Source organism: Lagopus muta, chromosome 19 (genome assembly GCF_023343835.1).
Source record: "Lagopus muta isolate bLagMut1 chromosome 19, bLagMut1 primary, whole genome shotgun sequence".
NCBI classification, from domain to species: Eukaryota; Metazoa; Chordata; class Aves; order Galliformes; family Phasianidae; genus Lagopus; species Lagopus muta.
The window spans coordinates 198,956-211,813 of NC_064451.1; the positions used below are offsets into that span (position 1 = coordinate 198,956).

The following is a 12,858-nucleotide window of genomic DNA, read 5'->3' on the forward strand; positions in this document are numbered from 1 at the left end:
TGGCTGTTCCTTTTTGGATTCTGTCTTGCAGCTGCTGAGGCCTGTGTACCAGGAGAACAATGCTACTGAGGGTAAGTTGCTGATATGATGAAAACATTTCTCAGAGCACTTGGCAGAGCCAGATCCAGTCTATCCAGCACCCAGTAATCCTTGCTCCTAGCTCTACAACCAAGTCCATTACATTCTGAGAACAGTGGCTCTTGGCAGGCACTGTCACCTTCCACCTTTCTGGATCAAACATAAATGCAAGAACCCTGCCACCATGCCCAGAGGAGAGCACATCTGCTGGTGTCATTGCCTCATGGCGAGGTCTCTGGGAGCTCACAGGATGGCTGGTGACAGGAACTTTCCACTGGGGATGAGAAAAGCATGAAGTGTGAAAGTGCTAAATATTCATTATGTGCCAGATCCCCACATGTTTGTGGGTTTGTCTGTGATGTTTCCTTTGTCGGGCAGGATGCAACAAGCTGGGGGTGCTAACATTGTTTCCCCCTGCTCTGCAGTTCACTTTATTAATAGTGAGGTTGGCCATGAGCTGAATTTATGCAAAGAGCAGTGCAGATTGAAGTGCAAGACTTGGGAAATGTTAATTTTCTGGGTTTCTGATGGTCTCTGGGCCAGCTTTCCTTGAAAATCCTTGGAAGCATTAACGCTTTCTGCAACGAATCTGCTGGGTCTTCCTGGAAAATTGGGTGCATGTAGACTTGCAGGAAGAGCAGGGCTGGGGGTAGCTGCACGAATCCTGGCTGCGGGACGGGGAGCAGAGGCTAACATGAGGTCTTGCTGAGACAGGTATCAACAAATGACTGCCACTCAGCATGAGAAACCAGGGGCAGAAACAACCCAGGAGCCTGGATGTAGTGCCAGGCTGTTCACTGTGTGTTGTTGACTTTATTAAAGAAATGGCAACTTTCAGCATGCTTAGCTCCAGGCGGAAACACCTCTGGCCTGCTCCTTGGTTTGGGAGCTGTGGGAGACGGTGCTCTGATCTTTAGGATGTCCTGGGGGTTAGCTGTGTGTCCTGGCAGAGCCGAGCTCCTCTCCATGGTTTCTCAGGAAGGAGTCTCTCACTCATCTGTCCCTCCCTGGTGCAGGAACAGCCATCAGTGCAATTTCCAGGTAGAAAACGTTCTGCAGCCTGTAAAGGTTGGGCAGTGCTCAGGGGTGGTGAAGTGTGGGGCTGGCAAAGCCACGGCGGGGATGTGAGGGAGCTGTGTGGGGTTGGGGCCTCAGTGGCTGGATAGCCACAGCCCTGCAGCTCTGCAGATGGATGAATTTTCTGCACTTGAGCTGCAGGGACTGTTCTGCGCTGGGGTAACTGCAGCTCCTCCCTGCTGAGCTGAGCTGTGGGGACTTGTTCTGACAGAAGGGTAATAATTTTAAAGACTCGAGTTTCTTCCCTGTGTAATTTTTAATGATTATTTTCAGTTTATTTAAAGATAAGCCTTCAGAGAGAGGAATGCAGTGGTTAACCTGAGCATACAGAGGCAGACAGTAATGATAGGAGCTGATGCTTCTGTGCCACCATACAGAAGATGGGACTTATGCAGGTGATGAATGCCTCTAATGAAAGAAGGTGATTTAGGGATAAGAGGAAAATCAAACTCTGCATGGCCCAGACAGATTGTATCTGTCCTGTGTTGGACAGTCTCTCGTGCTTTGATTTTTATCTGGCAGCACAACCACGAGAAAGGGGAAAGAGAAAATACCAGAATTATTGCTCTTAGAGGTAGAAACAGCACTCTAGGTCATGAGAACCTCCTCCTCCCCTCAGCCCCAAATGCAGGCAATGAGAGCAAACAGTGGGGCCAAGTTGGCAGAGTATGGGCTGGCTCTGCTGGCATTTATCTGAAAATAAACATGCTGCTTCCTAATAATTCATGGAACATGTAATGTTGGGTAGGTTCATGTGTTTGCTTTGGACCAGACCCTATCTGCTCTGCTCCATGTTCAGAAGTGTTTTGGCCCATTCTGCTCAGGAAGTTATGGGTTTTTGTTGTGCAAAGGCAGAAAGCACCTCACTGAAAGCTGCTATGTAGGAACAGAAGGACGTGAGGCTGGAGGAGGGATGCTCCTGGTAGCTGAGCTGGGGCATCCCACTAGCATGGCCCTGAGACATTGCTGTGAGTGAGAGTCCTGGGCTGATGCTGCTCTTCTCTCGTGGTCTGCCTGCTGGCAGCAGCTTTGGTTCATCAGCTTTAGGAGGGAGAATATCTGCAGTGTTTCATTGGAGCGTGGATATTTGATTAGAGAGAGACATCCAGTTTCCACTGAAGTTTTTCCTTTGAGCTTTAAGACAGCACAGGTGACCCAAGTGTGCTAGGTGACAAAACACTGGTGGAAGCTTTCTGGATGTATTCAAAGGTTGTGAGCAGAGAGCTTAGAAACTCAAACGGCAATGAATTCCCAGCAATGGGGGTAGGAAGGACTCGCCCAAGCAGCAGCCAGCAGGGATCAAGGATAATCCATAATACTTTCTATCAGGGAACTGTTATTTACGTTAGAGATTCTGGGAGCAGTGTGGCATAGCACCCAGTGCCAGCTGGCTTTGAGCAGTGCAGTCTGGCGGGCACGCTGTGGCTGTGGGAGCTGCCATTGGCTTACTGGGAAGTGGAAGCGGTGCTTGCCCAGCTGAGGCCGTGTCACACAGCTTCCATGTAATCCCTCCTTTGAATAGAGATAATAGCTCTTTGCAGTGGAGTCGGACAGAGTGAAAAGCCAGTCAGACTGCTCAGACTTCCTCCAGCACCAAAATGTGATGCTGAGAACTGTGGAGGATGATATGCCAGCCTCGTGCCTGGTGAGGTCATCCTTTGTAAATCCTTCCCTATGGCTGAGTAACCATCACTCCCTGGAGGCAATTTGGAAGGAGATGGGTAGATCCCATGCTCATGAGTGTTGTTTATCTCTTCTGTTCTGTTGTCCAGTCTAAATGCCTTCTGAAAGCTGTGATTAAAAGCATCGGCTGCTCCCCATGTTATTACATTTCTGCACTTTGTGAGCTCCCATGCCCTCAATTCAGTATAGGCAGGAGCTCCGTGGATAAAAATGTCCCAGGGTTTAAATTTCCAGTGTTTTACTTTCACCCTGAATTAGTCATGGATGGTTTTCCCCCACCTGAAAAGGGATTGGCCGTGGTTTGGTGGTGTGGGCAGCAGTTTCCTGATGGGAGAGGGATCCTCCGTGGTATTTGTGTGATTTGAGAAAAAGCTATTAAGGTGCTTGGGGTTCTGTGTTTCTTGTTTTGTGCACTCAGTACTGCAAAGAGAGGTGCGTGTAATCACACCACAGCTTTCTCTGAAGTACTGTGCTGTACTCATAAATTGTGCAGAACACTGTGCACACCCAAACACAGGAAGGCATGCTGGGGCAGCTGTGAATTTGGGGTTTTGTCTGTCTGTCTTGCTGCTGTTGGGTGAAGTCCTGGGCCCAGCAAGAAAATAGCTCTTAATTGTGCAGAAGCATCAAGGGGCATCTCATTTTGCATTAGGAGAAATGAAGTCAGTGCTGTTATTTCATGAGTCCCCAAGAGACCTTGATAGCAGAGTGATGAATGTTCCTGCAGCTCCAGGCTCCAGCTATTCCTCTCGGGCTCTTTGTGCCCTCCTCCAGCCTGCGAGGGCAGGAGCTGAGCTGGCAGTGTGCAGAAGCTCTGCAGGAACGCTCTAATTCTCTCTGTGTTGCTGCCTCCTCTCTCGGTCCAGGAAATGGATGCAAAGGGAAGTCACACACAGGGTCTGGGAGAAAATCCAGGCTGATGAAGACTGTGCAGACAATGAAGAGCTATGGGAACTACCAGAACTGCACTATAGTGAGGCCACACATTCCACACTCCAGCTATGGCACATACGTGACACTGGCTCCCAAAGTGCTGGTGTTCCCCGTCTTTGTGCAGGTAAGCGTGGCTGCAGGCGATGTGATGCGGATCTGACGCACAGCGCAGAGCTTTCTGCCATCTCTTGGGTCTGTGCTGGCTTTCCCAGTGAGTGAGGTCAGCCTGAGTTCTCTCCTCTGGGGCTGGCTGGATTCAGTTCCAGGTGCTTTCTTTAGGGGAGTTGTGTTCTGCCCAAGCGATGCTTTGTTGGATTTTCCCTTTTCAGCTTTCCAGTCTGGCTCTTGGGTGCTTGTTTGAATCAGGGGAAGATATCCCAGTTTCCAGGCTTTGGCAAGCAGGTTTTTATAATTGCAGATCAGTATAAGTTCTCCATGCTGTTAATTAGTGTGTGGACAAAGGTTTTATATTCCACTTAGTGGCCTGCACTAGAATTTTTGACAAGGATGCAGGAGGAGTGTCTTGACAGAAGATATTCTCACTCCCCAGTTACACAAATGATTTTCTTAATATTACACCTTAATTTGGTGTAATTTTTGTTCTTCATTGGGCCAGAACCCCAGCATGTCTGTTCTGACTCTGTAATCTGAGTGCATTACTGATGGATACAGCATCTCTGAAGCTGTGGGAAGCTGTCAGCCCTCCTGTTAGCAGCTCAGACCATTTCCTGTAGGCTCAAACCTGTGATGTCTGTTACTTTGGCCTAGGCCGGGGAGCTGCACATTTGTTGCCCATGGCCATGTGCACCATCTGTTCATCAGCAGGAACACAATTAGCACTCTGGGCTCCACTCCCCTGCGAAATTTGTGTCTTGGACTGCACCTGGGCTGTTTCTGCTGCTGCAGCAGCTAGTTCTCCTGCTTTGCAGTCTCATGCTGCACAGCCCCTGTGCTGTGTACCTGTCTCCTGCCTGCTGGCCCTGCTGCTCAGCAGGATATCAGAGGGCTGGGCAGCAGCTACACAGCCAACATGCTCTCATTATTGTCTGCTGTTAAATGGGGAACGCTGGAGGTGCTGACTGGAGGGCAGGATGTGACATGAGGAAGGACAGAAGCCTTAAATTTGCTTAACTTGCTGTGAAAGTAATCCACAGAACCACACAGCAAATATTCTGTCCAAAAGACATGGGAACGTAAGGGGCTGCAGTTGTGGTTGTGCTTCCTGCTGCACAGCACCCATAATGCGCGTGGCGCAGAGCAGTTAATGTACCAAGAAGCAAGCAGCTGATTATTGTCTTTTTATAGATGAGCCTAACATAGATGTTAAATGTAAGGTTTTCTTTTTTGTTGCATAGCTGGACTGCAGACTTGTGTATTTCTGAGTGCAGCGTAGGGTGACTTCTCCCTGGATGAGTTACAGCTTAAAGTGAAGACAAAGTGGGTTTGGTGGTTGGAAAGTTTTTCTGGCAAACCGCACTTCCAGTGGAAGGTTTGACTGTTTCTTTTTTTTCTTTCTTTCCATTTCAAATGTAGCCCTTAGATCTCTGTAACCCAGCCCGGACTCTGCTTCTGTCAGAGGAGCTGCTGCTTCACGAGAGCAGAAGCAGGACTATCCAGGTAAGGCTACTTCAGTGCTGCCTGAGCTTTCTAAATTCGCTTTTCTGCAGACTCATATGGTGGATTGAGAAGGGGAATGCACTTCTTTGCTGAACTTTTATTGGTATGATAGTTGGAAAGAATTTGTAGTTGGAAAGAATTGTGCTGGGATAAACTAAATGTCAGGGCTGTATATTATTTTTATTTATTTATTTTGCTGGAAATCACCTTTTTCTTCATGCTCATGAAGGAGAAAATGCACACGACCAATCCTCTGGCAGATCTAGAAAGAGGGAAATTAGGAATATTTTGTGCCAGTGTAGAGATCTAGCCATAGAATGCATTATGGGGCTTTTTTAGAAGTTTAGCTCCTAAAGGTCCTGTCTGAAATCCTCTCCACTGTTGTTATTTCAACTTCTTTTCTGTAGTGCAGGGAGTTGATCTAGAGGACTTTTAAAGGTCTCTTTCAACTCAAATGATTCTATGTTAGGAGGGATATTAAAAATTTGGGGAAGCAACTAAGCTTTGGTGACATGCTGAACCCATGTATGTCACAGCTTTCAACAGCCAAACCAGCAGGGTTTGTACTGTTGTGTGCATTTCTGTTGGCTTTGCTTGTATCCAACAGTGAGGTCTAAACTGTGGGATTTGGGACAGGGGAGGTATCTCACTGAATGGCACAGTGCATTGGGCAGCCAGAACTGCTCAGCTGGGCATTGCTCAGCAGTGCTGAACAGTGACAGTACCTTCTGGGGCATTGTCAGTGAATCTACTGCACAGAACACACATGCTTTAATTTAGTTGGACTGAACAGTGTGTCATCTTCACAGAGCCACAGAGGAACTTTCATTTGAGTAATTTAGTTTGTGTAATGTTTTCTGGGTGGCTGACAGCAGAATCCCTGTAACATATCGCATTGCTGGCTAGTAGAAAACTTCTCGAGACTGTGCTGAAGGACTTTCTGTGCTCTCTTTGGCTTTCAGCATGTAATTCATCCCTTATTTTGTCTTAATTCTTTTTTTCTGCTTGATTACATGAAAAATTGCATCACTCACCAGGAAACTTGTCACTGATTTGTAGATAAAACTGTTCCCCTGCCTGTCCTGCTCCTCTTTGCTCATCAGGGTCTTCAGGGTGCGTGTGTGAATGAAAACAAATAAAACACATGGCTGTGTAGCACAGTGGTGCTAAGGTGGTTGGAAATATGGTGGCCAGCCTGTGTTCAGGATACTTCTCCTATGTGGGTTTGTGTTCCTTACTTTCAGGTCTGCCTCAGAGGTCTGTAAAAGCAGCCAAATGTAAACTATGTCTGAGTAACTAATGCCATTTTTAGCCTGGGTGAAGCATGTTTGTATGTACAAGGATGTTTGAAGGTAGATGAAGCAGAGTCTTAGGATGATCATGTTTGCAGGAGGTGTGCTGCTCTGTTGCCCAATGGCCACATTAGCTATTTTGGAGACCCAGCTGTGGAGAGGGTTAGGAGGATGCCTCAGGGAAAGGGTTCTCTGTTTGCTAATGATGCCCTGAGGAGGGTGAGTGTGCAGCTGGGAAGAGGATTTCCCAGTTGGAGCTGCTGCCAGGGAAGGGCAGGATGCTCTACAGTGGCCAGGAGCACTAGACAGCCTCTGAGAATGATGGTGCCTTGAGGCTGTTATAACTCTGCATGCCAAGGGACAAGGAAAGAGGCTGTGACTAAGCACAGTGAAATGAACAGAAGTAGTGAATGGAAAGCATGTGGCAAACTGCTTTGGGAGGCAGGAGCCTTTCCCTCAGTGTGAACCCAGGTGTGGTGCTGAGCCCAGTATTGCCAGGAGCCAACAGCTGTAGGAAGCGACACCAGGACAATCAGCTGTGTTTCTGGGGGAATGGCTGCCTCCTGTCTGTGGTGTGTCACAGCTTCACTGCAGGGCTTTGCAGAGCTTTGAGGGACTGATGTGCTCCTGTGGAGCAAGAATTTCTGCTGTAGTCCTGACAGGGCTTTGGATGAACTTTTTTGAGGCCAACAAGACCCCAGGTGGCCTGGCCACAGAGGAATTTCCCTGATGCAGAAGGACTCTTACTTCTCTTTTCACTGGACTTCAGCTTACTCCCACTCCTCCCTTCTCTGCTGTCTCGTTTCTCATGAGTCCTTTCTTCCTTGCTCCACATGACTTTCCATTTCTCACTGTGCTTCCCTTGCAGCCCCTCAAATTGGAGTTCTACACTTTACAGGACTTCTTTTTGCATCTCATTCTGCTTTGCCCATGTGGCTGAAAAGAAGAAAGCCTGCAGGGGCTAGAAATTGAGATGCTGTGTCATACTTATTTTTTTGAACCAAAATCTTTTCCCCTTGGTAGTTTCCATGTCTGGCAGTGCATCCTTGTCACTGAGCAAACCCTCTCCCATCTCCTGAAGGACACAACCTATCTCTCTGGAGGTTTGCCAGGATCTGTCCTTTCTCTGACCTTACCACTGGGGCAATCCTTATTCAGGCCTTAATCACATCCTGTCTAGACTTTGTTGCAATTACCATTTTTATGGTGTTCTGAAATCCCTCCAACCTGCAGAGTGCCAGAGGAACCAGCACAACACAGACAACGACGTGCAAGGTGTTGGATGCAGGCTTTGTCCTTTTTGATGTTTTTGTATTGCACCTGGAGGCAATTTTTCGATGCCCTGAGGAACCTTTATAAAGTACATCGCACTCAACCCCTTCTCAGCTCTTTGCTTTGCCATCCTGGCAAGTCTGTAGGTCAGGATAGCCCTCCCTTGAGCCCTGGAGAACAGGGACTGGCCTGTCTAGGGTCTTCTGTCCCAAGTGCTGAATACAAATGCTTGTCACTCTGAGCCCTGGATGGATCTGACAGCTCCCAGTTTCGGTGGGTGGGTTTGGCCTACACAGTGGGTTAACGAAAACCCTACTCTCTGGCACAGATGTTTCATGATCTGTTTTTAGACAATTTCCTTTGGGTGAGAAACCAGAAACTTGCACTTACCTCCTACCTCACCACGCTAGTTCCTCTCGCTCTGTCCTTTCATTTCTACTGCCTCTTTATATTCTCAGGTGATATCATTTCCTCATCTGCAGAGCCACTGCTTATGCTGATGCTTGAGTGTGGTGCGTGACCCTTTGGGTCCTTTGATTCTAGTTAACCAAGGTGAGGTTCCAGGTTGACAGTTGGAGCCTGCACCACCATGGATCTGCTTTTGGTGAGTGTGGTCAAGTGTCTTCATTGAATTATAGTTGAGCATTTGAACTCCTTGCTGAGTATATTGCTGATAATCTTGACAGCAAAAATGCACGAGGTGGTAGAAGACTCTAAGCACATTGTGGGTTAATAGAGTGTTGGGATGTCTTAGAAGGAAACATGCTTTAGAGTGGACACATTTGGAAGTCAAAATCCAGGAGCAATAGAGCGTGCTTAGAGAGTTAGGGCTACAGTGTATAAAGCAGTGGCCCAAAGGCTTTGCCATATCTCTCTGTGGGTGGTAAAGATTCCCTGACCTGCGGAGCTTGTGCCCATTTCCAAATCACCATGCCTGGCAGCACGCACCTACTCCCTCTGCAAAGCTTAGGCCACTTCCCCAGTTAGATGGTGGCTCTGATAAATGCCAACATACTAAGCTTGTGGGAGCTTGATTATTTTTGTTCCTGGGATCCTAATCCCATGGTCTCTGCAAAAACCAAGTGAATAACTGCCATTGTGAAGCTGCAGCCCAGAAAGTTGTGACTTTGGAGCGTGTGATCACAGGAGCAGCAAATACAACTGTTCACACTCTGTATGTGGGGAGCTATGTTAGTTGTGGTCTGGTAGCCCAGCAGAGATATCTGCTTCCTAGAGGATGGGCACATAAGAGCATTATGAAAATATGTGTAGATCTGGAAAATCTGAAGAAAATTAAAGGCAGTTTAATCCATTTAACTTGACCCAGCAAATTGGGCACATTAAGTTCATACTATTCTAACTGGGCTTTGTCTTTGAGATTGCACCCATTTCTGTCGGAGGAGGTCCCATGCTGATAAACATATACAAAGTGTGTGTGGATCAGAAGATGTCTGTTCAAGATATCTGGGCTTGCTCTGGCCAATTGCAGACAGCATTCTCTGTCCAGCGATGCAGGGAATCATCGTCCTGTTCTCCTTTGGTGTCTGACAACTTTGTTGCAGAAGATCTCCCTTTGTTTTGCTGAGCATGGCTGCGGAACCACAGCAAGAGAAAAGGAAAATGTCTTGGAATGCAGCCTGGCTCAGCAGGCAGGGTCTGCATGCCCCATCCTGCGGTGTCTCTGCTGATACACTGCTGCAGTGACAAGTGCCAGCTCCTCCCTGCTGTAACCCCAATGGCAATGGCTTGCTGTGTGTACAGGATGGGGGTATCTATTCTTACGCTTGAATGCAGAGATACTTGGGCTGCAAGGCTTAATTTGCAGACACCTTTTCATCATGTTTTTGTTACCATGCTTTCTTGATGAGGTGTGGTGATGACCTTCCTTCTGCAGGGCTGTGTGATATTCTGTTCTCATCTTGGGGAAGCATACCGACTCATTGCCTTCCACCTTATCTCCTGGCTTTCGTTTTCTCTTGTTTTCTTTTAGGAGACTCTTTAAATGTACCTCTTCCTTCAGTAACAATGATTTAACAACTTTACTGTGTAGGAAGAGTCAGATCTATGAGCCAAAGGGGCTCTGTGGTTTGCCGTGGTGCAGAACTCACACAGATGAACACCAGTGCCGACCTCTACAAACAGATTTTTTGTAAAGTCTGCTCACAGCCACTGAAAAGTCTGTATGACAACAGCTGTGTGGCCTTCAGCTCGAATAATGACGCAGGTGTGCTTATCCTTTTCTTCAGAGGAGCCCTTTCATCATCCCATTTGTTTACTGTCTCATTTTGAGGTATGAAACTCAGTTCTGAGAAACAGACGGTGGTACTCTGACTCTTCCAGGAGCAGCACTGGAGGATTCTGTGTTGTTCCCGGATGAATCCAGGCACTGTTTCCTTTCTGTTTGCTCTCTTACTCTTTGAGCCCTATGATTTCACATGGCAGATACCAGATATCTGTCATAGGGGCTGTTGGAGGCACGTCAGACATGTGATGCCCACCCCAGGCTGAGCTCCAGATGCTCCCTGCAGCCCTCCCCTCTCACACCAGCTGACAGCTGCTACTAGGGGTTCACCCAGGCTTAGTTTCAGGAGGTCCCACTCCCAGCTCTGTGAGAGGGATATGCTGAGTCCTGGCCCTTGCTTTGTCCCCCTGTGGCTCACAGAAGCTCTATAACCCCCTTTAGATCTCCTGCTGTGCAGAGCTGCTCAAAAATCAGATGTCTTCCAGGAAGCAGCATCTAATGGAGATGCTCTTACCTAACCCATACCAGCTGTGCTTTTATCTTTTCTGCATCCTGAATTCAATCAGTCCCATCTTCTCGTTAAAGCACAATGTTACCTGCAAATGCTTCTTTATGTGATTGTGTCCATGATTCCCCATTTAAGTCTATTTGGTTTCAAAGCAGTTTTTTTTTCTCCCTTGCTAATCCTTCTGTCCCTTTTTCTTCCCTTTAAAGTTCCATGTGCATTAGGTCTACATTTTCTTTCCTCCACTTCCACTTTTATCACTTGCTGGTCATGCTTCTGTTTCCTCCATTTCACTGCTCTTGTCAAAAAACCCTGAACATCTCTTTGACACTGAGGGATCTGGAATGGCACTGGATGTGTCCCAGAACGGGTATCTTGTGAAGCAAGAAACGCGTGAGAGAAAGTTTATGGTGCACTTTGTGCTTGTTTTAGTTGTAATAATGCCAGAGGTAATGAAGAGGGGGAACAACAGTGTTGAGAGCAAGGGAAGGGATTTTCCAAATGGTACAGAGAGAAACAGATGCTCCCTGCTTTAATTGCCCATTAAAGTTGTGGTGGGAGCTTTCTGCTTATTAAGAATCCCACAAAAATGAGTTTGCAGAGCAAGAACTCTTGTGGCAAGGACTTGATTTTGGTTGAAAAGTTGAATGCACTGCCTTGACGCGAGTCTCAGCATCATGTGATAAACTGCTGCCCAGTTTGTCCCCTCTGACACGTGCCTGTCAGCTGGCGGGCAGAGACACGCTGTGCTGGCTGTGTGTCCCCATAAACAGTGACTGAGCCCCTGTCCTGAGCAAAGTCACCTTTCAAGGAGTGACTTGGTGGCAGCGCTGCCAGCCTGTGGGATGCTGGGTGTTTTTCTGCTTTTGCAAGTAAGTTGCTAAAAGGTCAGAGAACACTCCTTGTTGCTGCTCACTGCTGCAAAGCGTCTTTCCCTTTGTGCTGGGGTATGTCTGGGGGCATCCCCAGGAGTGGTTAATAGCAGCTGTGTGCTCCTGTGCTGTGTCTTGTGACCAGAACAGAGCATGTGTTGATGTTTTGCAGAGCATTCAGCATCCAGTGTGCCCACTGGCATCTTGCAGCCGCTTTCTGGCATCAGCTTGAGCCTTGCTGCATGCCCCAAGCTTGTGCTGCAGAGCAGGATAGGCTCAGCCCTTGACTCGTGTCACTCATCTCATGGGGCTGCTGGGTCAAGGATCTGCAGTGCAGCTGGTTCTTACTTTAAGAATCACCATCACCTCTACTGATCAAATGAGGGACCTCAAGAGCCAGAGCAAAATCTGCCTGTTGTGAGCGCATTCCACTGGAGAAGCTCCCAGTTTCCAGCACTTGAGTCACTGCTCAAGCATAGAGCTGAGCAGATATGCAGTGCAGTATTTGCTTTATACCTCTCAAAGTGGTTTAATGGTATCAAGTATGTTCCCTGCAAACGTTCCCATGGGTTCTGCTTTTGTAAAAACTAAGTGGGTTTTTTTTTTTTTCCTCTTCAAAGGTAGTAAAACTGGACATACAAAGAGTGAAAACAGTGAGGAGCCCCTTCCTGAGCACGTTGAGGGGAATCGCATTTGCTTTTAGGCTGCAGTTTCTATAATGTGCTGAGATCAGTTGGCAACTCATTCCGTCCTTCTGCTCCCCTGATTTGTAACTTATGTAAATGGGAAGTGACACGAGAGAGCAGAGGGGGTGTGTTTGTGCGACGTTGCACTGTCGGGCAGGTTTACCCCTCCTGTCACGGGACTGCACAAGCCTTGGGAGGTGACTGCCAAGCAGTGGACCCTGTGTGGGGCTTGCTGGGGATACCCTGTGGCATGCAGCACCCTTAGGGCAGGAGCCTGGGTTGCTGCTGGCTAGTGCATCTCCCTGGCATGCAGGGCCTTTCCCAAGGCACTGAGTGCCAGGAGATGGATTCCTCATAACGTCTCCTTTGCTGCTCTTCTGCTATCCAGGTGACTCTCTTCGTCTACTCTGACCTGCTGCTCTTCACCAAGGAGGACGAGCCTGGATGTTGCAATGTACTGAGGAACCCTCTCTACCTGCAGAGTGTCAAGCTCCAGGAGGGTGAGTGTTTGCTGCAGTGGTTGGAGGTGTTTGGGGCTTTTTCTGGGCTCATGGTTAAGGATCTCTAGACAGCAGGGTAGCACACCACTATCCCATTGCTT

At 47.9% G+C, this 12,858-nt stretch overlaps 1 protein-coding gene across 6 annotated transcripts in view; it reads left to right on the forward strand.

Moving 5' to 3' along the window:
• RGS3 (regulator of G protein signaling 3) overlaps window positions 1-12,858 on the forward strand; it is a 67,608-nt gene that overhangs the window by 19,541 nt on the left and 35,209 nt on the right. For 5 of the 6 annotated variants that reach the window (XM_048965942.1, XM_048965946.1, XM_048965943.1 and 2 more), the window contains 4 exons: window positions 32-71; window positions 3,705-3,895; window positions 5,305-5,388; window positions 12,646-12,757. In XM_048965942.1, coding sequence (XP_048821899.1) covers window positions 32-71; window positions 3,705-3,895; window positions 5,305-5,388; window positions 12,646-12,757 — 427 coding nt within the window. Of the gene's footprint in view, window positions 1-31; window positions 72-3,704; window positions 3,896-4,089; window positions 5,101-5,304; window positions 5,389-12,645; window positions 12,758-12,858 lie in introns of those variants that run through there. The other variant, XM_048965947.1, reaches the window with a different exon arrangement.